The sequence below is a fragment of the Rhynchophorus ferrugineus genome, unplaced genomic scaffold (genome assembly GCF_030347505.1).
Source record: "Rhynchophorus ferrugineus isolate W39M unplaced genomic scaffold, kcgeb_rfMv2 rfM9, whole genome shotgun sequence".
NCBI lineage: Eukaryota > Metazoa > Arthropoda > Insecta > Coleoptera > Curculionidae > Rhynchophorus > Rhynchophorus ferrugineus.
The window spans coordinates 35,085,801-35,112,829 of record NW_027472588.1 but is presented as its reverse complement, the minus strand read 5'-3'; the positions used below and the strand labels follow the sequence as shown (position 1 = coordinate 35,112,829).

The window sequence follows — 27,029 nt, the reverse complement described above, 5'->3', positions numbered from 1 at the left end:
AAGTCCAATTGACAGTCCTCCGAGTGGACTGCATACGATGAACCCGCTCCAAAGCGTGAGAAAATGCAACAGTCGGTTGGCAAGGTTATGGCGTCTGTATTTTGGGATGCGCATGGAATAATTTTCATTGACTACCTTGAAAAAGGAAGGATCATCAACAGAAACTATTACATAGCGTTAAGACAATGCACCGTGTCACAACTCAGTGAAAACGATGGCAAAAATCCATGAATTGACATTCGAATTCCTTCCTCATCTACTGTATTCTCCAGATCTGGCCCCAGCGACTATTTTAAGTAGTGATAAATTGTCATGTATATTTAGATTGTACTAATCTTATTTAATGTAAGATGTAATTAATTTTAAAAAATGTGAAAATCACAAGTTGTGCTGAAATTACCCAAACGTTCTTGTTCTAAAAGATTATTGTTATAAAGGGTCGAACTTCCAATTGGTATTAGTATTGCCAAGGCTCAATGTAATCTCATATAAACTACGGTACCAAAGCTCTAACATTAGGTTACTAAACTAAAACGTTAGACCGATTTAAATCAGTTTCAACGATGATTCCAATTTGAACTTTACTATTGAACTATTTAATTTCTCGTAACATCATCAGCAAACGGTATTTTTAAAATGTTTCAATAAAATGTAGTACCACTTATTCCTATATTAGTTCTCACCCTTTTTCCGGAGATAATCCCGATTTCTTCGGATCGGAAAAAAAGCGGAGACACGAACATCGCGTAAGAGGCCCTTGAATCAACAGTTTAGCGGGGCAAAATCCTGCCGATGCGAATAAGATAACCGTAAATAAAAATGCGGTAAAGAGGCATCTCGCCGCGAAGAAAAAGCACGACGACGCAGATTCCCGTTCGTACTGGGAGGCGGATTGCGGCCCTTCGGAACGACGGAAAAGATCCCTCCACAAAAATCGCACCAGGACGATTATTGCCCGACAAAACCGGCGATATCGATGTTGTAGGGTGTCTGCGTCGTTCGCCATCCCGCACCCCGTCGTGTCCCCCCCGCCGACGTCGTCGTCGTCTCCTGTGTCGCCGCCGTTTTCCCACGACCTAATTCGGGACGTTGGAGAATCTATTTAGACGGGGAAAGCGGGACAGGAATTAGAGAAAACAGCAGGAAAAAGATGTTTTAAACGGTCTGTTATTATGGTGATGCTGAAGTTAAAAATGCGGTTTTTTTCTTGTCGGTATATTAAAGACATGCATGATCACAATACAACACTAGTTTAATCACTTTTCCCTTGTTTCAAATCTTTAATTTACGTTTTATGTTCAGTCTCGGAAAAAGCTCGTGATGTTCTTTTGGTATAAATGCAAATAACGTTGGCGATGCCCTACGATTGATCGCATGCGGGTTAAGAGTATAAAAGACCAGTACGACTATGTCTGTCTATCTTTCTCTTCGCTTTCACTCTATCCCTTTACCATTCCCGCAACAACCTTGGCCTTAATATAATCCTGTGTTTTCTCTATCGACCACGTGCAACTTTAACATCCCAAATAAACAAGTTTGGAACCAACCAGTGTTTTCTACTACCGTAGAAGTTCCTTCCAAAGAATAATAGTGAGTGTTTAAACAAACACAACATGCATTCCTACATTCAGAAAATACAGAATGAAGCGACATCACTAGATGCTTAAAAGATGACACTTCCAACGTTATTTTGTATAGACTCATTGAAAATGTTTACATTTTTATACAATATTTATGTGAAAAATAAATCACGCTTTGATAACCTAATCACTAAAAGCTAATTTTTTGAGATTATGCAGTAAGACAAATATATTAGCTATATCGGTACTAATCACAAAACTGTTTGCAACCATAAGACAAATCTGACTACAAAAAAAAACTCAGCATATGAATTAGGAGCCACATAAATATTTAAACTTGTACTTCATAACACTTGCGATGCACTGTTAAAACAATAATATCAAATAGTTCCAAAAGCGTGCCTAAACCAGTGATGAAAAATAGATCTACAACAATTTGAAACACTAGATATCGTGGGCAAAGAAGAGGGAACAGTAATAATTAATTAAGAAGTAAGAAAAACTGAACTAGAGATGGTGTCTTTCTTTGAAATAATATCTAACCAGATTATTTCTTGATGATTATTTCATCGTATAGTCTAGACCACCCTTTAAGTAACATTTGTTACAATCGATAGGACAAATCTTATTTGAATTAACCTGCTAATGACCTGATTCTATTTTTCAACCAGAAACCTCACACGGTCTTCCCAGATGGCATCATGGTTCCTTATATCTATGTAAAATAACGAAATATTATTCCTAATATGGGATCGTATGTGGTTTAGGTAAACTCAGTTTTAGATTATAATAAAACCAATTGAAATTTTCTTAAAAAACACCACAATATTTTTGTTTTGCAAAAGCAATGTGAATATAATATAGTAAGTACAGAAACTTTTATATTTTTACTTTTCGCAACATTATACCAACAAAGAAGTTTGAAATGGCATCTGAAGGTTTCATTTAGTTAGCAACAGTAAATATATAGATTCATAATGGCTACCAGTAATTATTCTTCATAGGAGGGATTGGAGTTAAAATGAGGATTTATAAAAAGTAAAAATAAATATAAGAAACAAAAAGAAACTATATATTCAATAATTGGCATATTAGTAAATTGAATAATAATAAAATACAATAATATAAAATAATAAACTTAATGTGGACAAAAGTGTTAGAGAAGAAAGAGCAAAATAACAGAAGAAATTAATGGATTTATTTTAAATTGTATAAAAATTGAGATATTTCTTAAAGGAAACCCACTGAAGAAAACCGAACTTTTTGTCAAATTTCCACTTAAATAACTGCTTCCAACTTAGACAGGAACTTAAAAGTATGTAATTCCATCACCAAAATGATGTGAGACAAAATAAAATAAACTGTAACTGAAAGTTAATTTTTTTCTAATGAGTATTTTCCTAAACAACTTTCCTTCAAGCTTCAGAGGAGAAAACCACATGTTAACTAGAGCATATAATGACTGACAATAATTATTAATATGAGAAAATTTAATCACCAAGTTAACAAAAATTAGTCAATTGAACGAAACCATCACGGGATATTGCTATAGATTGTAATCGATGTAGTTGTCTTAAACCATCAGCAAAACGGAAATGCTCGAACTGAACATCCCATCCTTTCCACCATATTCGTCAGATATTGATCCTTCGGAAATCATTCTTCTGATTCCCATTCAACCTTAAATCATAAAAATAAATATCAATAAAATAATAAAATAGTTTTAAAGGTGTTTTTTTTTTAAATTTGAAGCGTTGTGAAAAATCGATACATTGTATTTTATTCAAAGTATTGGCCATTGATAGCCGGTACTTTTTCTAATCTTTCAGCTAATATACGGATCCCATCTCGAAAGAACGATGTATATTTTAAGGCTATCCACGAATAGACCCATTATTTAGTATCGCGCTGTTCAGACAGGTCACCACGACTCATAAGTCGGAAGAAGTAGTAATCAGAAGGAGCAAGGTTTGGAGAATAGGATGGGTAGTATAGAACTTGCCGGTTTAATGTTTTCAAGTATGCTTTCACCAGTTGTGTAACATGTGGTCGAGCCTTATCATGCTGAAGAACAGCATTGTTGGGTTATTGCTCACATTCCGCGCAGTGCTCAGTTCAAACACATCAAATGTAGTCGATAGCGATCCCTGTTGATGATTTCATTAAATTTTAGCAGGCCATAGTATAACACAACAACCGGATCCCACCAAATAGTAGCTTGGAGATATGGATATTTTTACCGTTGATATTGATGTATGACCCTTTTGGATTATCGTAATGGATCGACTTTTCATCACCAGTAATAATACGGTGAAAAATCCTATTCAGATTTTATCGTTAAAGTGCCATTTCACATATAACTAAACTCCTTTCAATGTCTTTTGGCTTTAATTCATACGACTCAAAATATCCAATGATAATAAAATTCCCATGATATTCAAGCGAGTGAGAATGATTTATTGTGTTACTCTCAACAATTCAGCATACTCTGAGTTTCAGATGGATCATTATTCAGTAACGCGTTCGATTTTGTGTGACTGAAACGACCTAATCCGTCGCTACAGTCATAACTTTTGCCCCCATACAACAGTATCGAGTTGTGTGTTAACGCAGGTTCGCGAATCAATAGAATCGCCGGGCCCTCGTGCCCAATAACGGCTGCCCGTTCAGCGGGTGCCATATCCCCAAATTTAATGCAGTAGCAGTAGTAATCCACAGGGGTCAACTGTGAGGCGGTCTCGGTTTAGTGTATTGGTAAGCCCAGAGGCAGTCCCACATAACCCGGTCCAACTTGTCACTCCAGGGAAAGTCTCCGCGACCAGGTATGCGTCATGCATTCCACGGCCTGGTTTTTAGGCCAGAACACTACACTACTTTTACTTTTGAAGTAAAAAATCTTTAAAATCATGTTGATTACAAATATGCCCTTATGCAAATCCTTTAAAATTAATTTACAAGCCCATAATAAAAATAGAGAGGTCCTTTTTTTGAAATCATACAAACCTAAAGATGACAGTTTGCAGCAACTGAACATGTTTATAGCAATTCAATAGATTTCTCACCTTCAGGATCTGAACGGCTGGAAACGGGACGATGACGATGTTATTGAGGACGACGCCGATCTCCCCCTCCCCTTCACCCTCTACCCGAACGACGCCGCTACGAACGTCTACGTCGGATAATAACCGTTCAGGACCGATTTTTCTCATGGTCCTTTTACGCCAGCAACGACTACGACCTCCGAAGTGGTTGACTGTGGTTCCGCATCGTTTTCTCTCAGTTCTTTCCACGCGCGGGACGCTCTCCACCGTACTCGTATTTACGATTATCCTATTCACATCGGCGCATTCCGTCCGCTAAACTGTTGATATCGGCTCTTTTGCGTGGGTTTGTTTTTATTTACTGTGGGAATATCCGGATTAGACACCTGCTGCGAAAATATTTATAGTTTCGGGAATACGTTCGGGTATGTTGTTTTTTCTTTGATGGGGATCAAACACCCACCGCGTATGCCAGTGAAAAACGAGATAAGTGCCGGAGAAATGTCTTCTTCCGTAAATATCTAATAATAATGCTTTATTCATATGTTCTAATAGAAGTATGTTTTATTACAAAAGTACTTATAGGAAGCGAAATATTTTAAGAAATCGACTCTCTAGAAAAGACAAAATCATTTTAAATAATTTTACATTTTTAGTATGATTTGTACCACATAGCGGTTATTCATTTATTATGTAAGATGCTAAGCAATGTAAAATCTAAGTTTATAAGTCCTTTCCACTGCTAGCAGTAATATCTGAGATATTTGAAAAACCTCTGCCTTATTGTCGGAGACAATAGCGAAGTAGTCAGGCGAAAATTATGACAGACAAGTCACAATATAAATGATTGGACCCAAACCTCCAAAATTAAAATGAACTAGACCTCACAAGCACCTATAACAAAAATAATACTATCTATAAAGTATCTCAGAATGAATCTTGATGCAAAACTTCGCCAGAAGCAACAAGTAAAAATGAAAACTTAAACTTAAACTCCAGTTCCAGGAAAAAGAATTGGTTAATTGGAACAAAATCACAATTATTAATACATAAAATATTGCTATTCTACAAGCACTGTTGAAACCTATATGGACATCACTTTTAATAGAACAGGTCTCAAAATATCCGAATAATTTGGCGTTTGGTTTAAAAGTTAAAGGGCTGTATCACCAAGACTATGTATCGTGTTACAAATCCCTTTACAGTCCGTTGTGTAGTTCAGATTTGATCCTGGTGAGTACTGGAGGCTTACAAACTTCAAAAAGAAAGCACCAATGCAAGAAGTTTGGCCCAAATGGGGAAGTTAAAAGAAAGGTGAAATCGTTTTATAGAAAATGGTATAAACGAAATTAGAGAGTCGTTATATGCCTGAAGGAAAGTATTTTGATGAATAAAGTGGAATTTTGAACTAAAGTCGTTATTTTATTAGTTAAGTACGGAACTTACTGAATAATATATTGAAGCTACAATAGATAAGTTAATAATGGTAATGGTAATGGTGGTTTTTAATTATCTATCATAAAACTGCACGTTATATAAATTATATTACATAATATTATATTACATAAAATCTTTTCCATATTCACTACAAATATAGGAACTAACGTTTAAAATTTCCACTCACTAATCGTACCTCACTTGCTAATGTATTGAATATTTGATATCACTAATACACTATCAAAATGTTGTTTAGTGGATCATTCTTTACTTTGATTAGAATTTTTTATTATAAAACTGCACGTTCACAGTCGTACCTTTCCATTAATTTCAATTTAATATCAATATCAATTTTGATAGATTGTGTGGCATTAAGAGACTGCGAATATTTAATTTAATAATTCCAAAATGGAAATATTTCCATCTGGAAGGTATATCTTATGTCACTGAATTCATCATAAACGGTTAGAGCGATTTTGATGAAATTTTTTCTGTGTTTTTATGCGTATTCGAGAACGGTTTAGAACCACAAGAAGACCCGATAGGTGGCGCTGTGATGGCATCCCAAGATTTTTTAAAATATTTTAAAATGTTTTTGATTAGAAGAATATATGCCAACAAAAATCATTAACTAGGTGTTATTATGATCATCTTGTAGTATTTGTTTTATTGTCAAAATACATTATTCCAACCAAAAGTTTTAAAAAAATATATGGAAATAACCATTCCAGATGGATTATATATTCGTTTTTCTTCCTTTGTCAGGCCTATTTTATTCTCTTTATTTGTATACGGGAATAATATTTGAATTAACGGTTTGATAAGGGGAACAGTTGCGTGAGGTATAGCCGAGTAACGAAATAACGCCACCGTATTTATTATAACAGAGTCGAATCACGATTTGGGAGCGAGGACGGCGGGACGGAGAGAGAGGGGCGAGGGGACGGGAGGGTGGACGAACGGCGTCGGGTGGCGGGACGGGCCGGGAAGGGGGGAGATTTTTATAGCGTGTGATAGTGCATCGATCTGCATTGCGGTCTGTTTAGAGCCGTCTAATTTATTAGCATAAGTCCTATACACGCCGCGGGTGGTATCGATCGTCGGGGAGTTCCACGGCCCTATCGGGACGACGACCATACTTTTGTCACAGTGGAAATCAATGTGGAATAGTTCTGATCTCTGTTTAGGCAACACTATTTTCACTATTGAACGTTTTCTTCATCCTTGGACTTCATGTCCACGTGAAAGAAGAAGAATTTTTGTTTTAGGTCAACTCTACGACCAAAACAAAGTTTTATTGTTGTTTCTGATGGAGTGGCGTCCTTATAATAATTCTCAAGTCGTTGCTTCGCTTGAATGGAATTTTTCCGATCAAGAAGCAATGTAAAATTAAAACACGAAATTGTTTTTGATCCATTGTTTTGAAAATAACAAAAGTAGTGTCTCTCTTAGCCCAACAACACACAAACTTATGAGTAGAATATCATGAAATTTTAACAGATCTATTTTGAAGGTTAGTACTGTGGTATGAAGTATTTTATTTATTTCTAATATACATTTTATATTTTACACTCTTTATATTGTCCACATTTTAGTGCTTTATGTACATAATCTAGTCCTTTGAATAATTATTAATATTTTAATGTTAAAAGCTAGTACACTTTATATTGCCCATCTGTATTATCATCATCTGGAATACCTAAACGTATTTTATATGATGTATAATGATATTTTTCTTCGTTCACTAAATTTCCAAGTAAAATATACATGACTTGAACTAAGAATAAATACAAAAATAAATGCCAAGTGCTGTGTAGTATATTTTATACTTTACTAATTAAAATTATATAAATAAATTATATTACATAAAATTTATCCCATCATATCTAACTTGTCATTGTATTTGGTGTATTTAATATCACGAATATACTATTAAAATGTTTTTTACTGTTAGGCTATTTAACGTAAAGTAGAACCAACACTTGCTTTGTAACTGAACTCCTAAACTGCTAAACAGTTGGACCAATCTTGATGAAATATTTTGTGGATGTTTATATGGATTCAGATTGGGACAGGGATTATAGCTTGACAGGATTTGTTTAAAATTTTTTGACCATAAGAATATATAACAACAAAATCACTAATTAAATGTTATTTTAATCATCTTATAGTATTTGTTTTATTGTCGATATAACAAAAATTTCATTCAAACAAATAGCCAATGTTCGGACATGACAACGTCTGTTGGATCCGCTAGTAGATTACTAATGGATTACTAGCATTAGTAATTCATTAGCTTAATAATGTTTATATTGTATAGGAATAATAATTATGTGTATATTTCTGAATTAGGTCAATTTCCAGGATGCGAAAATATAACAATTTGCCAGATCAGTTGAGTTAAGAGTTATTTTTCTTAATTTCCATTAAATCAAATTGAGAATTATAGCAAATTATTGAAAAATGAGAATCAACGAGCTCAATTGCTTTCTTCTTTATAATTTGTTGATTTTTTTAAAATCATTATTGAATGTAGTTATTAGTTATTTATCTAGGAAACCGTGAGAGAGCCAGATATATTAATATGAAATTGATCTATAATTTTTTCAGCAAGAATATTATTTTGTGTGCTGTTCTCCATATATCAAATGTCTTAAAAATTAAGATCAATTATTTAACATTTATCATTATGAATCTGAAAAAGATATTTGGGGATATCGAAATAACTATGAAATTATCTTTGATGAAAATTTTTGCATATGTGAATGAAATTACATTCACATATGCAAAAAAGATCTAAAAATGTGAAGTGTTTTAACTAAAAACATCTTATATTATCTATAATAATTTTATATCGGAGTTTATTTTCCTTTTGTTTTTCATGGTACCAATACAATACTGAAGTAATAAAAAGTAATATAAAAGCTTATACATAATCGTCATGTAGTCATATAACTAACAAACAACAGAAAAGTTCAACAGAAAAAAGAAATTAAAAAGTTTTAAATATTACAGTCAACATATTATAGAAGATATTTGACATCAACAAGAAAATCTATTATGCTTATGAATTATACATATAATTTATAAGAATCGCAACGTAGCAAAATCAAATGTTGGATTGTATGACAGGCGTCCCTATGAATCGACGCTAGTTGGGCGATTCCCTCTCTACGGGCGCCTTTGATTTTATTTACGTTTATTGTAGTACATATTATATATAAATATTAGCTATGCACTTTTTCTGCAAACATATTAATGATATTTTATGATAGCTACACAGTGATTACGTTATATAATTTGTGGTTATGGTGTTTTAACTATATCCTGTAAAAATCTTTACTTACAACTTCGACAACTACAAATAATTCTGAAAAAATTGTACATTATACAGCTATCAATACTGATGTTATCGCAAAGTATATGATTAGAAAACAAGAAAATGCTTTATTTCTGAAAAAGGCTTTGTTACCGAAACTGGTATAAAGTACAAAAAAGTCGCACGCTATGATAAAACATATTCCATTTCTATCGATCCAGAGCTTTGAACTTGTAGCTTTTATATGGCAAAATATAATTTTATTCATTTAGATGATAACTAGCCCGTCAAGATCGCGTAGAATCAACATAACATAAGAAAGTGACTGGTTATAGTTACCTCATATAATCCTGTTTGCACAGTATCATGCCTCCTTTAGTGAAACACGACGTGCCGATTTCGGCCAACATGGCCGCACAACACGAACACTTTAAACACCCGTTGTGCCAGTATCGGTCCAGTGCGTGTAACAGAAATCGTTCCACGATTTTGCCGCCACAACCCGCGCAAACTTTCACTGTGTTGTTATTGTTGTTGTGATTGCTGTTGTTGTTGTTCGCTATGCTGGGATTGTTGCCGTGCTGCTGGTGGTGGGTGCTGTCGGGGGTGGGTGTGCCGCTGTTGGTGTACGCCGGATGTTGGTGATGATTGTGCGGGACCGAGTCATGGGGTCCATTTGGTATTCCTAAAAATAGATATATTACAATAAATACAATCGTTGACATTTAACTTTATTATATGACGCATTAGTTATATATCAATTCACATATCAAATTTTTAAATATAATTTCAAAGCTTAACCCTAATATGGCAAATTCTTAAATGCCCTTAAGAGGATTATTCAAAATTTAAATTATTTTTGTTCGCCGATTTTCAAAATTCAAAAGAATATAAAAATAATAATATAATTTTGTGACATATATACAAAATTAAATTTAAAAAAAACAAATCTAAATTAATATAACCGCTTGGGTTCGGCACTCCACCAAGAGTACAGGCTAATATTACACCTTAAAATACGAGAGCTCTAGGTGAAATATCCTATATAACTATGACACCAAAAGGAGAAAAAGAAACACGAGTTTAGGTGGGACAATAATCTCAATAATAGTCAATAATCGACCAAGTGCACAGACTAACAAAGCTTGTTGAAAAGATATTCGAAGAAAAGAAATAGTGCCCTGCAATATTCCTACACCTCTGACAAGCTTTTGACAAGATATGGCATTTGGGAATAATCTATAAAATGAACAAATTGCTACCGCGGAATTACTGTCGAGTGCTGGAATCATATCTTTTCGAAAGAAAATTTAGTCTCACGTGAAGCGTCATAAATTTAGATGCCATGAGTTCACTGTTTTATTGGTTAACTGGTAGTACCATTGCACTGAAATAAAATGCCGTCCATCATCGTTATTACAAACAGTAAAATTTTGTAAATGTAAACAATAAAGTAATTTATACAGAACAAAACTAATTGCTTGAAATTATCTAAAATTTAATATAAATATATATTAAAAAACAAGAAACTTCCGGTTTTGTAAATAATTACTAATTAAAAGACATAGCATAGAATAGGATGAACAATAAATAAAGTGTATAAATAAATGTTCATCCACGTACAAAAGGAAACACCGCCTACAAATTATGTTCAAATTGTCAGATGTTATAAAGACCATATAAATTTGATATGTTGTTTTGGTTTTTCAGTTGTAATTTTTTCTAGAAACATAGAAAATACCATATTTATATTTATTTCTTTGCATTTTTTATTAAATCAAAAATATATTATTTTAAATGATTACACAAGAACTCCGAACCGTCTAATGTTTACTACACTGAAACATTTACCCACAACAAATTATTCTATCTCAGATCTATCTATGATAATGCACCCCAACGGAGGCCTGACGTATAATTGTTGGTATTCACTGTTATATCGTATCTACTAACGAATTTTTACCTACCACCTCCAAACCATACTCGTAAATATCCGAAAACAACCCGAAACAATCATAAAATCCGCGCGGAATTATATGTATCTCTTTTCCTAGTAACAGCACATAATTAAGTCCGACCTTTTTTCCTTCACGACCATACCTGTGGCACCATTATCTCGAAAATCTGAATCGGTCAAACAATCAGGGACCGTCCAAGGAACAAAAATTCGCCGCCAGTAAACGAACAAACAAAAGAGCGAGAGCGAGAGAGAGAGAAAGAGAGAGAGAGAGAGAGGGAGAGAGAAACACGGTACAAATTAAAAGGCATTTATCACAAAATTCCCAATTAAAATAAAACGGTACAAAAGAACTAATGAAACACTAATTACCAACTATTTATTTTCTTTAATTGGTAAGGCATCATTGTCCTTGGTGTTGATTAATATTTATAACGAATAATCTAACTAGTTAGCAGTCAATGTCCAATATGTAATTATACAAATATTATATATGTTTTTCAAAAATATTATTTATTCTGTCCAAGAACTGCGGTTATAATGGGAGAACCTAAAATTGAAAATAAATAACTTAATATTCTACCATTTAGTTGGTAAACTTTTATCTCTAATTATTTTTCGACCAATTGTATACAGACACTGATTCATCCTAAATTTTTAAATGAAGCTGTGGTCAATATGGAGACTTTTCTTATGCTAAAATCTATATTTTATTTTGGCTGTATGTTTGTGATCTTTGCCGTGTTGACTTCGAAAGCAAAGATTTATTATATTCTGGATGGGATAAAAATGTCGAGTCCACATTAACTATGCTATTTACGATAAAAATATAAATTGCTTTCTCCACTTCTTCTCTCTAAAACAACAAACATATTTTTTTGTAGTTCTTTATAAAATGTCGATACATATAGCTCATATATAAGAAGTTTTATCAAGTTCTGCATATTATGTATCATATATATATATATATATATATATATATATATATATATATATATATAACAAAAAAATTGGACCTATCTACTAGACGTATTTTATATTCTACTATATACACACAATTTAGCTTAATACCTACCTAAATCTATTTATATATTTACATTATTATTACAATATTAAAAATCAGAAAAAAAACTATGAAACTAATCCATGACAATAACAATAGAACATTTGGCTCAATGACAATTACTGAAATGTTTACGAATTAAATGAAATGTTTACGAACTCTTATGTAAAACATCTTGGGAAGAAATTGTCTAGAAATCTTTACTTGAAACATGTCACTACTTCACGAAATCGAGGAGAAAAGTATGATCGAAATAAGTGACTTTCATTAAATGTGAAGAGATTCATTAAAAATATAAGAATAACGAATTAAATCAATACAAGAACTGTCTAATGTCTAATCTAGAAAAGTCTACTGCTCTATGGGAAAGAGAATATGTTAAATGGACTATTAGACATCAACAAATAGTAATTTTCAAGCAGAATTGCACAAAACTATGAAGCTCATCTTTACCCTTTCTTTTCGGTTATCAGAATTGGCTCTCTAGATCAAATGATTTAACACTACTTGATTTCTGTCAATGTTAAGGAAATGGCGTTATGGTCACGACAACACTAAGCCACATAGTAAATAGTAATCTTTAGTAACTCAGCAAAAATTTAGGGAGATAAACTGATCAGTTTTTATATATCCGCCGTATAGCTCAGACCTTGTCCCTTTTGAGTACCTTTCGATCCGGTCTCTGTAAAATACTCTTAATGGTGTAAAGTAGGCTTCAAATCCACTTCTTTCAGTTTTTCACCTGGATATGTCAAAAATTTTCTAATAACTGAAGTTGGCTTCAAATCCATTTCATCCATTTTTAACCTGGATTTCTTGAAAGTTCTCGAGTAACAGAATTACGTAACTATTCGATTAATTATTTTCAGACAGATACTAGAAAGATGAAATTGGCTTCAAAAGAGGCTTAAAATGCACTTGATTCAGTTTTTTACCTGAATATTTCGAAAGTCTTTCAATGACAGAATAATGGTTGAAATTACTGTTGCTCTAATTCATTGCGTAATTATTCATTTAACGTTTTTCAGGTGGACACTAGGAAGAAGAAGTTGGCTTCAAAAAGGTTTTAAATACACTTGATTCAGTTTTTCACCTGGATATCTCGAATGATCTCCAATAACAGTATCGTGGTTTTAGTATCTATATTATTGATCTTAATAAGTGTTTGAAAAAACATGAAATTACTGTTCTCCTAATCCATTACATAATTATTCAATTAATTAATTTCAGGCAGACACTAGAAAGCTTTAATAAAGGAAAAGAAGGTAATAAAACGCCGAAATGACTAGATTAAAAAAAAAGAGATTTGACCGCCTAGACAAAACAATTTAAATCAGCAATCCAGCTCATTAATATATAAACCATCCATGTAAAGTTTTTTACGACTGTCATCATCATCATCATCCTATTAGTTGACTTCTTAATTTAAACGTTTCTTTAAAAACGCCATAAACAACCTTTTGTTGCCTTAATTAACAGAAAATATAAAATTTTATTATCATATAAATGACTCGGCCTAGAACAGGAGGCGAACAAAAAAAAACGAAATAATAAAAATAAGATATAGATCGCGTATAGAAACGTTGTTTTCTACATTGTTAACACGCCCGTAAAATGCCACCTCTAGCCTGTGTTATAAAGCACTTTTATATACAGGGCGTTTCGCGGAGTAGATTGGTTTAGAGCTGGCGATTTTCTCGCGAGATGGGCCAAAATGTCAATGATGTCGGGACAAAACTCAATTATAATAATTTTACTTATGTCTGTTCATAACGTTCATAACGTTATCAACAGTTCCTACCCTGAGGTTATTATGCGGATTGTCGTATTTTTAGTTTTTCTAGTATTTTTATACTTTTATTGCTTTGGCTGGTATAAACCCAGAGTTACACCATAACCATAAGTCCACACTGGCCTCAAGACTTGTTGGTAAAGCAAAAGCTTATTATATACTGATATGGTTGAATATCTATCCAATAACCAGTACATTTTCTTCTACTTCAGCTTGAGTTCTTAACAGTAGCTCAAGTTAACATGCAGCTTCCTCCATCTAACTTGAGTTTAACTAACATCAAGGGTATCCTAAGATATTTTACTGTATTTTCATATGGGACTACTTGCTGATACCAGTATATATATATATATATATATATATATATATATATATATATATATATATATATATATATATATATATATATATATATATATACTGGTTTGTGCTTGACTATTTGTTGGTTAAATCAATATACAGTGATTTATTTTAATTTATTTGTCACTTTTCGGTTGATTCAGTGATGTCTTCAATGTCTAGGAGTGCAGTGCTATCTGCAAATAAAGCAACAAGCAACAGCATTTTTATTGAATGATTCTGAAACGTCGGTCAACTATAAATGACTCTAAAATTTTTGAATGTTGGTCAGAAAGAAGTGTTTTTATCTTATACCAAACTTTATCGAAAGCGTATTATTCATCAATATAAATAAAACAAATTATATATATATATATATATATATATATATATATATATATATATGTATATATATATATATAAATATATATATATATATATATATAGTTTTAAAAATATTTTTGAAAGTATTTGTCTATAAACTGTAATTTGAAATATATTTCGTTCTTGACCGTATATTGATAGCTGTGGCCCACTGTAAGTAGATTATTTCATGCTCCGATCGCCCAAGGCCCTACTGGTTCCGCCAGGGGGAATGGGCGAGGCGGCGGCAGGAAGTCTGCTTTTCCGGTAGTAAAGTTTTTTGTATAAAACTAGTTTTATTATCAATTTTCAAACTATTCGTGTAATTCGTCAAAAAATCGAGCCAAACTATCGCAAATTGAAGGAATTAAAGTCTAGTTGGCGGGACTTACCGATTGAACCGATAGCATGACCATTACTGGGATGCATCGATCCTCTATGGGGGCCGGGTGGTCCGCCCGTATGGCCGTGGTAATTATTGTTATCAGGCGATGGGGGATGAGGTGACGTGAGCTCCCCGGGACCCCCGTAAGGATGATAATGTGGATTCATGGAAGCGAGTGCGCTGGCTGCCAGTTTGAAGAGTTGATGCGCTGACGTGAGCGCTAACTGACGGGAAAAGAAAGTGGTGGCAACCTTGCTCGTTGATCTCTAACGTCCAGGAGATTAAAATAATCTGAAACAAGTAAAAGTATACAATTAGATTGATATTGATCGAATAATCGAGTCATTAAATAGGTAATATAGGATCAAAAATATTAATTTTATTTCAATATTTTCTTATTATATTTTTCCTGCAGGTCCTAAAATTGAACATGAAGTTTAACTTTTCTATACAAAATTTCGTATTTTTGTATCTCGAAATTCGACAGATTGACCTGAAAATTTTATACAACACTGTTCTTACGTACAATATTCCAACAAATTCTAAGACTTATATGGTATTCTATGGCCACTCTATAGCTTTGGAATATAAATCAAAATAATACCCTCTCCCGGAAATTAACTCTTTCCCAACCACCAAAACTTCTACTACTATACTGTGTTGTTTAATAATAAAATAATAGTTATAAAAACTACATTATTTTTCAGTCTAAACCCAATTTCAATACACTTATTCCGACTCTAGGCCAGTTCCTCATAATTTTGTTTTCGGTGGAAGGACTGTTGGAGATGTAAGAAGATAGAGAGAGAGATCAGAAGAAGTTATTGACCAATAAAGTGGATATTGAACCGATCTGAATTTGTAAGAAAATACAATATGAACTCCCTTTGCAGAACTCGTCGAAAGCCTGTTTTATGACGCTTATTTCGTGCTTTGTTCTTCGATTGTTAACAAACATCCTGAGTCTCTAAGATTTTCAAATTTGATTTAACCGTAATTCTTTTTGGCTTTTATGAAGAATGATATGTTATAATTCATCGACCTATTAAAAAATCTAGTTCTTATGAATTTAATATAAAAACAGTATTAGTGATTGGGACATATTCAGACCCTGTACAATTTGTTCTCTAAATAGATAGAGGAACTAAGTAAATATCAATAAAATATATACATCACGTTAACATCACAAATAGAAGAGTAGATTAGACTCAAAATAAAAGAATGCATGATGATGCTGTCTGCGAAATGATTAAGCAAGATCGTCATGTCACCTATTGTGAGATTGAGGCGTCCCTAAGCATTAGTCCCTCCAGCATATATGCGATTTTGCATGAACACTTAGCTGTGCGAAAGCTAAGTTCGCGTTGGATCCCACAAAACTTGATAATCGCTCAAAAAAGGCTAGTGTCGATTGGTGCAAAAAAATGCTTAAGAAATTCAATCGCGGTGCTTCGAAAGACGTTTATAAAATCGTGACAGGTGACGAATCATCGTATGAGCCCGAAAGTAAGCAGCAGTTGACTGTATGGGTGTTCCAAGATGATGAACCAAATCCAACAAAAATTTGGTTAGTCAGAATATATTTCCAACCTCAGCTAAAATCAAAGGGATCTATTTATTAGCCAATTATAATGCTCATTTGGATCTATGGGGTGCAAATATGGGGTTACACTGAAACATCAATCGGATTAGTAATCCAACATTGCCAAAACAGTTCCTTCGATTAATCACCAATTCTTATCGCTACGTGATCAACGAAGAACTGCATTATGACCTCAAAATTAAACAGATCCATAGTTATCCAAGGTTTCATCTTAAAACATGAAATAAGGTTGCTAGATCGCAGCGACGTAGAAGTAATACAGCTACTGGGCAACACGTGGGAAATCCGACCAATAAAGCGAACCGAACCATACGAACTTGTTTAGTGTATAAGTGTATTCTTAAATTAATAAATAGTAGATAAAATCAGCCTTAATTAATTTAAAAAATCGATCGACAATTTAATAACCAATACGTAGATAGTGTCAAGCAACTAAATTATCTTTAAAAAAAAAACATAAATCCACATAAAGTAATAAATAAACATAAAGTTCCCGACTCGTATAGTATTGTACATAAAAATTAATTTGACGGAAATCATGGAGATCAATAAACGTTTTATGGTTATTAAACCTTTACCTCAATTAACAGACTAGTCTGTCTATCAATCAAGTGATTTGCATGTTGGAGTTGTTTCAGAACAGAAAAAAAACAACATGAAAATATGGGTTTTTGATATAAGTAAAATTCTTCTCTTAATAAATAATTAATTCTTTTATGCTTTGATTAATTAGAAATATTAAATAATCATTATATTAAAAATTGGGTATATTCATATATGTGTACTAAGTTAATGAGCAAGCGATATATAGTTATTTCTCAGTATCAACATATTGTCAAGGAACAACAAGCTGACAAACATAAACTCGTGACGTTTTCCTATGTAGATGTTGTCAATTACAATTACAGTAGTACTAATTATATTAAAATTGGTGAAGTACTAACTTTAATGTGAAAGAATAAAATGAACCACTCATTCAACCAGCGTAAGAGCTAATTTTTGAAAACTCAAAAAATATGGCTATTGCAGCAGTATCGATATTAATATGGAGCTAGACATTAACTATAAAATTGTTTTGAACCATTTAATAAAGTTCAAATAAAAAGCTCAAATGCTATAAAATCTATACAAACATATCATAGCAGGTGATGAAAAATCCACAATTGGAAGCATTAATAAAATATTTTTAACAAAAAAATTGAACCGCCTTCAAAAAATAAATAAGAAACACACTAAAAATTAAAAAAAGGGAAGTTTTAATGAAATTATCGTATACTCCAAACATGAACTGGTTATCAGTTGTTACAACCTGTGTAGAACTCAATGGAGCTTCTTTTAAAAAAGTTTGTGAAAATTACACACTTCAAGCGTACTTCAACCAGAAATAATATAACGATATTGTCCATAATAATGGCGTATACTTGTTCAAAATAAATTAATTGCCACATTATAAGAAAATCAGATGTTTCGGAACTTTTTCCGAAACCCAATTGATAACTAAATGTATTAAGATACTAGTTGCTCGAAAATAAGTTTGTAAATATAGTTAAAGTAAACTTTTAAAAGTTTTCTTTTACACAGGAGTACAGTTTACTGTTTCTACTTTACAAGTATTATATTATTTTATGTTACTCATATTATACTGAAGAATTTACCACCTTTTTAATTTTTACAATTTTTTGCGGTATATATTGTAGTTAATTCGTTTTGGTTGTTCGAAAAATAACAAAATTTACACTAAAAGTACAAAAAATGTATCCAAAATGTAGAAGATAATTATACTAGGTATTATATTAGAGAAAATAAGGCCAAACATAAATGAATAAGTCTCAAATTTGATGAAAAAAATGCAAAATACGACTTTTAGATTTATTTTTGTGCTTCTATCTGAAGTTAATTTATAACACTGCATCCTATAACTTTCTGAAGTGTTTCTTCATACACTCAATTATCAAACAAAGATTAATATGTGGCAACTAATAATTTCTATCTGTTTTGTTTTATTAAATTTCACAATAACATTCCCAATTCAACTTATATAACGTTCAAAGTCAATAGACTATAATATTCTATAGACGAAGAACGTAATAAATTATCTTGCGCGGATATAATGATTAAAGACGGGGGAATTCTTCGCCTTTTAATCCTCCATAGATAAAATGAAAAATTACGATCACATTATGCGAGAAGACACCCGGAACGACAATGTGATTTTTCGTGGTTACGCCGGCCTGGTCAAAACACTAATCAAATGCCGAATTAATCTTCATTAAATACGAGTTTGGGAGGAAGCATGTAACGAACAATTAGAGCCGTACACTGTCTCGTTATTTCTCCCCGGCAACATTATATTGCCATTATCGATCTTTCCGTTGCGTTTGTTGCTACGGCGCGATCGTTGGGTAAGTTCTAATTGCACAGTCACACCAGGACTCCCCAGGTCTTTTTGTATGGTAATTGGGGCGGGGTCCCTAAACGAGGGGGATGCCATTATATTTCCCTCGTCCAAAATTTCGGTAACTTAGTCATCATTCCGCTGCATATTCGAATTTTCACTTTCGTAAATATAATAAAGCACTGTATATATATATATATATATATATATATATATATATATATACGAAGGTCTTGTGAGTCCATCTGACTGTTCCAGCGTAAACTTTGACATTTTTAACGAGATACGTACATACGAACATTTTGTCGTACGGACGCTATTTGTTTATTTTATATTTAGTTGAAAGTTTCCTCTCGGCAAAAAATCTGAATCGTGGACATTTTCGTGCGATGCTTTTATACGATTTTCGACGTGGATTATCACAACAAGAGCGCATCAACACCTCAATTTGACTTAATTTGACTTTTGGCGATGAAGCTCCATTAAAAACCACGGTGTATCGCTGGTTTAGTGAATTCAATCATGGTCGTAGTTCGCTGTCCGACGAGTTTCGTAAAGGTCGTCCAAAATCGGCTGTTGTACCAGAAAACATCGATGCTGTGTGCGAAATGATTAAGCAAGATCGTCATGTCACCTGTTGCGAGTTTGAGGCGTCCCTAAGCATTAGTTCCTCCAGCATATATGCGATTTTGCGTGAACACTTAGTTGTGCGACAGTCATTTTCGCGTTGGATCCCACACAATTTGACAATCGCTCAAAAAAAGGCTCGTGTCGATTGGTGCAAAGAAATGCTTAAGATATTCAATCGCGGTGCTAAAAATCGTGACAGGTGACGAAACATGTATATATTCGTATGAGCCCGAAAGTAAGCAGCAGTCGACTGTACGGGTGTTCTAAGATGAACCAAATCCAACAAAAGTTGTTCGCGCATGCACTTCAAAGAAAATGGTGGCCTGTTTATTCGGGAAAACTGATATTATTGCAACAGTGCCTCTAGAGGATCGTAGAACAGTAAATTCTGATTGGCACACAACCACTTGTTTGCCAGAAGTTTCGGTGAAATAAGAAAAACAAACAAGAGACGCCGGATTGTTCTTCATCATGACAATGCGAGCTCTCACACATCGGCTCAAACAAGAGACTATTTGAGCACTCAAAACATCGAATTGATGTTATTGGTCATCCGCCATACAGCCCTGATTTGGCACTCAATGACTTCTTCTTCTTCCCATCCGTGAAGAATAAACTGCGTGGTCAACGATTTTCATCGCCCAAGGAAGCTATTGAAGCGTGCAAAAATCATGTTTTGAAGATACCTCATTCGGAATGGAATATATTTTTGATGTTTTTCTTTTTACACATTTTGAAGTCTCCTTTTTACCAACCGGGGTTTATCTGAATTGGACCTACACGGTCTTCAGCATTAGGTCATATTAAAAGATATCCGGTCTTACCCAGCTTGGTTACTGGCGTGACTGGGAGGGTTATTTCCACTCTTGTCTTATAAAGACGTTTACAATTACAACCACAAACATACATCCATGCCCTAGAAGGATTCGAATTCGCGACTATCGATCGCAACACTAGGAGACCGTCTGTCCACTCCATCTAAGTTGTCTGTTTTCTATACACCATTGTAATTGTTGTTTGTTCTTATTAAGATACTTAATTTGCGTTGATTGAATTATGATTTTGGGCCTCTATTTTCGTTTTATTAAATATCTTAACAAATTGACTGTTAATTCTGACATTCATTTCCTTTCTCTAAATTTGCGTTACTTTCAATTTCTATTCGCAGATATTTAAATGCATTTATTTGTTCTTTTCAACTCGGTTATTATTTTCTTTTGCCTCAGCATAACTTTGTTTTGTTTTTATTATGATATTGTTTTGAACTAACAATTAGCTTTTAAACCTTGGTTATATTCATGAAATACGGACAGTATGTGTCAATAACTATTCAAGTAGAGTCGACTTTTACTTCCACTATTAAAAAATAAATTATGTTCGACCTTTTTTTACTTTACTTTATTTTTGGATTATTTTAATATTTGTCAAGTAATTTCGACTGCAAATCGTAATAATATGTTAAATATAAAATGACAGTGTGAATTAAGTAAGTTGATTGTGAATGTAAGACGATTTTGTGACACCTAGTGAGTACAAAGCCTTTAATTTTAATATTTTATAAATGGTGATTATAACAACGGCAAATAACGATTTGATTGACCAAAATCGTCGCAATATGCCAAATATTACAAATTTCAATTTATTAAAAATATAACACTCATTATACAAGTTAACAAATACAAAATTCAGAATACAAAATTTGGAAAAACGCTTGTATGATTCTTCTCCCCCCCCTTGTTCTATATATCCATTAATATTTTAATATAACCTAACAGAACAACTTAATCAAAAATTTTTTATAAACTGATTCGTGAAGCGGATGTGGAAGTGAACTGGTGAAAAAGGGAAGATCCATCAAGTTCGAGAACATTGAGGCGTGATTCTAAAAACATTAACTAGTAAACGTACTCTTATTGTAGGTGCGTCTATGATACTGAGATAGTTATAATGAATTTGGTGCCTCGACATGAAACTAGACCTATAGATGCTTCAATTTGTGCAGAATCTGAAGTCAACAAATTTTGACTTGAGTTTAACATTTTATACCGATGTAAGTCCAGTAGAATTATTTTTTTATGGTAGACTTCTTTCTTAAATAATAATCTGATAACTTTCCGACAATTGAAGCTAAATAATGAGCTAAAATGAAATTAATTTCAAGTTAAATAAGAAAGCTTTTCAGAATGCTGTTTCCCGATTGTTAAAAGCATAAAAATAGGAACACATCAATAATCAAAAATTAACTTTTTCCTGGTCATACTTTACAACACATTTTGTTCTTATTATAGTTTTTAATATTATTCCTTATTCTTATTAGTAATATTACATATTAAATGTACAATACATGTACCAAATTACTTACTTAAAGCAAAGTTCCGGGATATTTAGCTTTTTCAATTAAAAACAACATTATTATTTAATATAATTTAAACAAAACAGAGTGATTCAGAATCCATTGCTCGATATTTTGTTAATTAACTTTATTAAAAAAGCATAATAACCATTTAAAAATAATTATTATTCCTTAATAATAAGCTATTATTCCATAACTTCCAAAATTATTATATAAGTAATTACTAAATAACATTTTTAATGCGTAATATTCTTGTTAATTATCAATAAAAATATTATCAAAGTGTCATTTCATATATTTTTTTATTTATTTTAAACTTTACTATATTACATTGATATTAATTAACGAATTCCAATTCATGACTTACAAAATAATATGAACCAAATTGAATAAGTAATCATTAAAAGCAGAAAATAAAATAATTTTACATTTTTTAATAAGCTAAAATGTTCATACAATTACTAAGGCTAATCTGCTACTTCTTCGTATATGGAATTACTGTAAATTCCCTTAAAGTTACAAAATAATCATATAATTAAATTGTCCAAAACACACTCGCCCCCCCACCCCTTCCGCACACTAAAGATAATTTTATTATTTTAATACTTTTTCCTTCTGTTAATTATCTACTTTCTGGTAATCACTTAATTATATTTGGACTAATATTGGTTTTTATTAAATAATATTTCAATCATAATAACTACTCGTCAGTCTCAAAAAAAAAAACGGTAAAGATCAATACGACCGAAAGCACCCCAAAAAAACAATAGCAAGAAGAAGGCCCCGCGAAGAAAAAAAGCCGGAACAAAAAAATTATAATGTTTAATTAAATCCGAAACCTACTTAAAAGTTTCTGATAAATTTTCATTTACCGAAATATCGAGTGAGGGACGTGGGCGGCCGACGAGGACGGGCCCTCGCGGGGGGCGGAGGGGGAACACGACGGCTACGGCTCGGGACGGACGGGCGAGCGAGCGAGCCAGACGGAGACGGAGAGAAAGAGAACGTATTAAAAAATTAATTAGTTTCGGTAAGTCATTAGGTGGGATCCGAAGAAATTAAAACGGCAGAACAAGATTTATAATTCGGATAACCGAATCGACTTTATAACGAGTTAAATGAAGTATTCCCTTAGTTATTAGTGGGAAGGGGTTGCCGGAGGTGGCGGTGGCGGGGTTGGGACGGGCAGGGGAGTTGAGGGGGCCGCCGGGCGGTCTGTCGGGTGGGGGGCGCTGGAAGAGAGGGGGGATCGCCGACGTTGTAACATGGACTGTTTTAAGCTCGTTCTACACTACGAGAATGGGATGTGGTAAGTGGGTACTAATATATATTCTGTATATCTCTGAAGTGGTCTGGGTGTAGAAACTTGAAAATATCGATTTGCTTGTATATTGCCAAGAGGATTTTTCAAAATATTTTCGGAATTTAGTGACTTCTGTGATAGAACAACTAAACAAAGGATCGTATAAAATCCAACACATGGTTGAAGGTGCCTTATTACCTAAAGATGAGTCCCATTGAGAAACCCCTTTATATCATACTAGCGACCCGCCCCGGCTTCGCACGGGTGCAATGCTGATACTAAATTAAATACACTACAGAAAAAATATGAACGTTGTATATAAAAACATAGCGGCCCGCTCCGACTTTGCACGGGCATAAAATATATATGCCTATGTCACTCAATGAAAACATGATTAAAATCGATCCAGTATTTTTGGTTCATTCATTACTGCCCTTGGCCTGCACGCATTAAATTTGGAGTAAAACAATTCCTCTTCCCCTATACTTACTATGAAGATTTCCTGCTATCTTTGGAATATCTAAATTCATACAATTTTTATTACATTACACATTTTTAAACGCAAATTTTAAATTTGTAATATCTCCGAAAATATTTGTTTAATTTACATGCTGTAAGGAACCATATTGATCTATATTAATTGCACACTGTATTTAAGGTACTTAATTCGATAAGGATTAATGCCGTATTGCTTAAAATAGCTTCGTAAATAAGCCATTTTCTCACGTAAAAAGTAAACAATATAAATGGTTAATGTGGGTTATCCCTAAAAGATAAACATATACCATCGCGGACTTTTTTGTAGACCTTTTTATGGTGCACAATACTGTAGTACATTAATTTGATCTAACTCGTAGGGTTAGGCAGCGTTTTTGCTAATTGCTAAATAAGCCTAAAAAAATAGGTTAATTTACGACATCACGTTAGAAACCTCTAAAATTAGCAATGTTGCCTTAGTATATTATGCATGTATTATACATATAAACCTTCCTCTTGAATCACTCTATCTATTGAAAAAAACCGCATCAAAATCTGTTGCGTAGTTTTAAAGATTTAAGCGCACATAGGGATATAGGGACAGAAAAGGCGACTTTGTTTTATACTATGTAGTAATCTATAAATTAGCTTAAGGTTTTTTTTTTTAATTTGAAGTATCATTGTGAAAAATCTATTCACGAATGGACCTTTTTTGGCATTTTTATAAGAAATGTAGCGCTACGTAGACAGGTCACGACTGATATGTCAGGATGAGTAGCATCATGTGGTAGTATGAGTAAAAGTATCAGGGGTTAGAGAATACAGTTGGTTAGCATTTGCCAAGTATGTTTTAATCAATTTTTGAATAAGTGCATTGTCATATTTAAGAATAACATTGTTGTTTTTCCTCGTATACCGGCCATTTTTTTGCACAGTATTCGGCTCAAATTGATTGATTGATGACATTTAATTTGACATAGACGGTTCCATTATGTTTTAACAACTCATGGTATACCACACACTGAGCAAATACAGAGCATTAGCATGGAGCCATGGATATACGGCTTTGCTGTTGATGTTGATGCATGAGCAGGTAGTACCCATAATTTCTTTCACTTTGAATGATCGAAATGGATCTAATTTACCACTTGGAGTGGTTTATTGTGTTACTTCCAACAATTATGAATATTCTTCTGGTGTTTTGCAGGGATAATTATCGAGTATTGCTTTCAAATCCTCGTCTACAACTGTTTTTGACTATCCAGAACACTGTTATCACCACAGGTTTTAAAAAATATCGATCAAGAGAATTTTGTGTTGATCCGTGTAATAATTACGTCGAAAAAAATATTAATATATTGGAGAAAAAAAATATCGATATTTTGCAAAAGATGTATCGATATTTTTTAAAAGAATTAAAATATCCAAGAAATCAAATACCAATCAATGCACTAAACTTTTGAAATTAAGAACTGATTTTATATTAAAAGGTCTTTTATAACTTTTATAACGTTTAAGAAATATATTTAGTTAAAAAAAAAACGAAAAATATCGACCAACAAAAATAACGATTATCGATATTTTTTAGAAGAAATAAAATATCCAAGAAATCAAATGCCAATCAATGCACTAAACCTTTGAAATTATGTACTGACTTTATATTAAAAAAATATATTGATTATCGATATTTTTCAGAAGAAATAAAATATCCAAGAAATCAAATACCAATCAATGCACTAAACCTTTGAAATTATGTACTGACTTTATATTAAAAGGTCTTTTATAACTTTTATAACGTTTAAGATATATATTTAATTTTTTTTATCGAAATATATCGATTATCGATATTTTTCAGAAGAAATAAAATATCCAAGAAATCAAATACCAATCAATGCACTAAACCTTTGAAATTATATACTGACTTTATATTAAAAGGTCTTTTATAACTTTTATAACGTTTAAGATATATATTTAATTTTTTTTATCGAAATATATCGATTATCGATATTTTTCAGAAGAAATAAAATATCCAAGAAATCAAATACCAATCAATGCACTAAACCTTTGAAATTATGTACTGACTTTATATTAAAAGGTCTTTTATAACTTTTATAACGTTTAAGATATATATTTAATTTTTTTTTCATCGAAATATATCGATTATCGATATTTTTCAGAAGAAATAAAATATCCAAGAAACCAAATACCAATCAATGCACTAAACCTTTGATATTAAGTACTGATTTTATATTAAAAGGTTTTTTATAACTTTTCTAACGATTAAGAAATATATATAATTTTTTTTTCAAAAAAAAATCGAAAAATATCGACCAACCAAATATATCGATATTTTTCGGCATCCCTAATCGAAACCACATCATAAATACACCGATAGCGACACGACAAGCCCGATCTCGGGAGGTGTAAGCAATCTCGACGACCGCGAAACCTTGAAATCGATGAAAAACGCACTTCGGAAACTAGAAAATAACGAAAGTCACGGGCGTCCGAGACGTCCGAATATCGACCACGGAAAGCCGTATAATTCGAATTAGTGAAACAAAGAGGCCACGTTCGCGGCGGTTAAACGCCGGATTTAAAGCGACGTCGGCTTCGGGACGAACGACAACCAGGAAGAGAGGCGAGGGAGAAAAAACCGACTGAATGGGCTCTCGAAGGCCGTTCATCCAGGAAGTTTTACTGATATAATTTAATTAAGATTGGATCGAAAGTAACGGTAACGATTATTGAGTGTAACAGTTCGGTTAATTTGTATCGCGAGATAAATAACCAATTATTGCCGGTTTTGTAGATGATGGTCGTATTATTTCAATCAAATAAATAAAAATGTTACAAACGATGCCCAAAAAGTTACAAAAAAATATTTTTCAGCAATTTTTTGTACGCATACCCGGTCGCGGAGGCTGCCTTGGAGTGACAAGTTGGACCGGGTTATGTGGGACTGCCTCTGGACTTACCAATACACTAAACC

The 27,029-nt window shown here is 32.8% G+C and overlaps 1 protein-coding gene across 4 annotated transcripts in view; it reads right to left on the bottom strand.

The window, feature by feature from the left end:
• The window catches only part of LOC143202806 (LIM domain only protein 3), a 239,593-nt gene that overhangs the window by 143,847 nt on the left and 68,717 nt on the right, over positions 1 to 27,029 (bottom strand). For 3 of the 4 annotated variants that reach the window (XM_076414619.1, XM_076414620.1, XM_076414618.1), the window contains exons 2-3: positions 15,284 to 15,567; positions 9,718 to 10,062 (exon numbers count right to left, since the gene is read on the bottom strand). In XM_076414619.1, the coding sequence (XP_076270734.1) occupies positions 9,718 to 10,062; positions 15,284 to 15,443 (505 nt within the window). In that variant the 5' untranslated portion in view covers positions 15,444 to 15,567. Of the gene's footprint in view, positions 1 to 9,716; positions 10,063 to 15,283; positions 15,568 to 27,029 lie in introns of all 4 variants that reach the window. The other variant, XM_076414621.1, reaches the window with a different exon arrangement.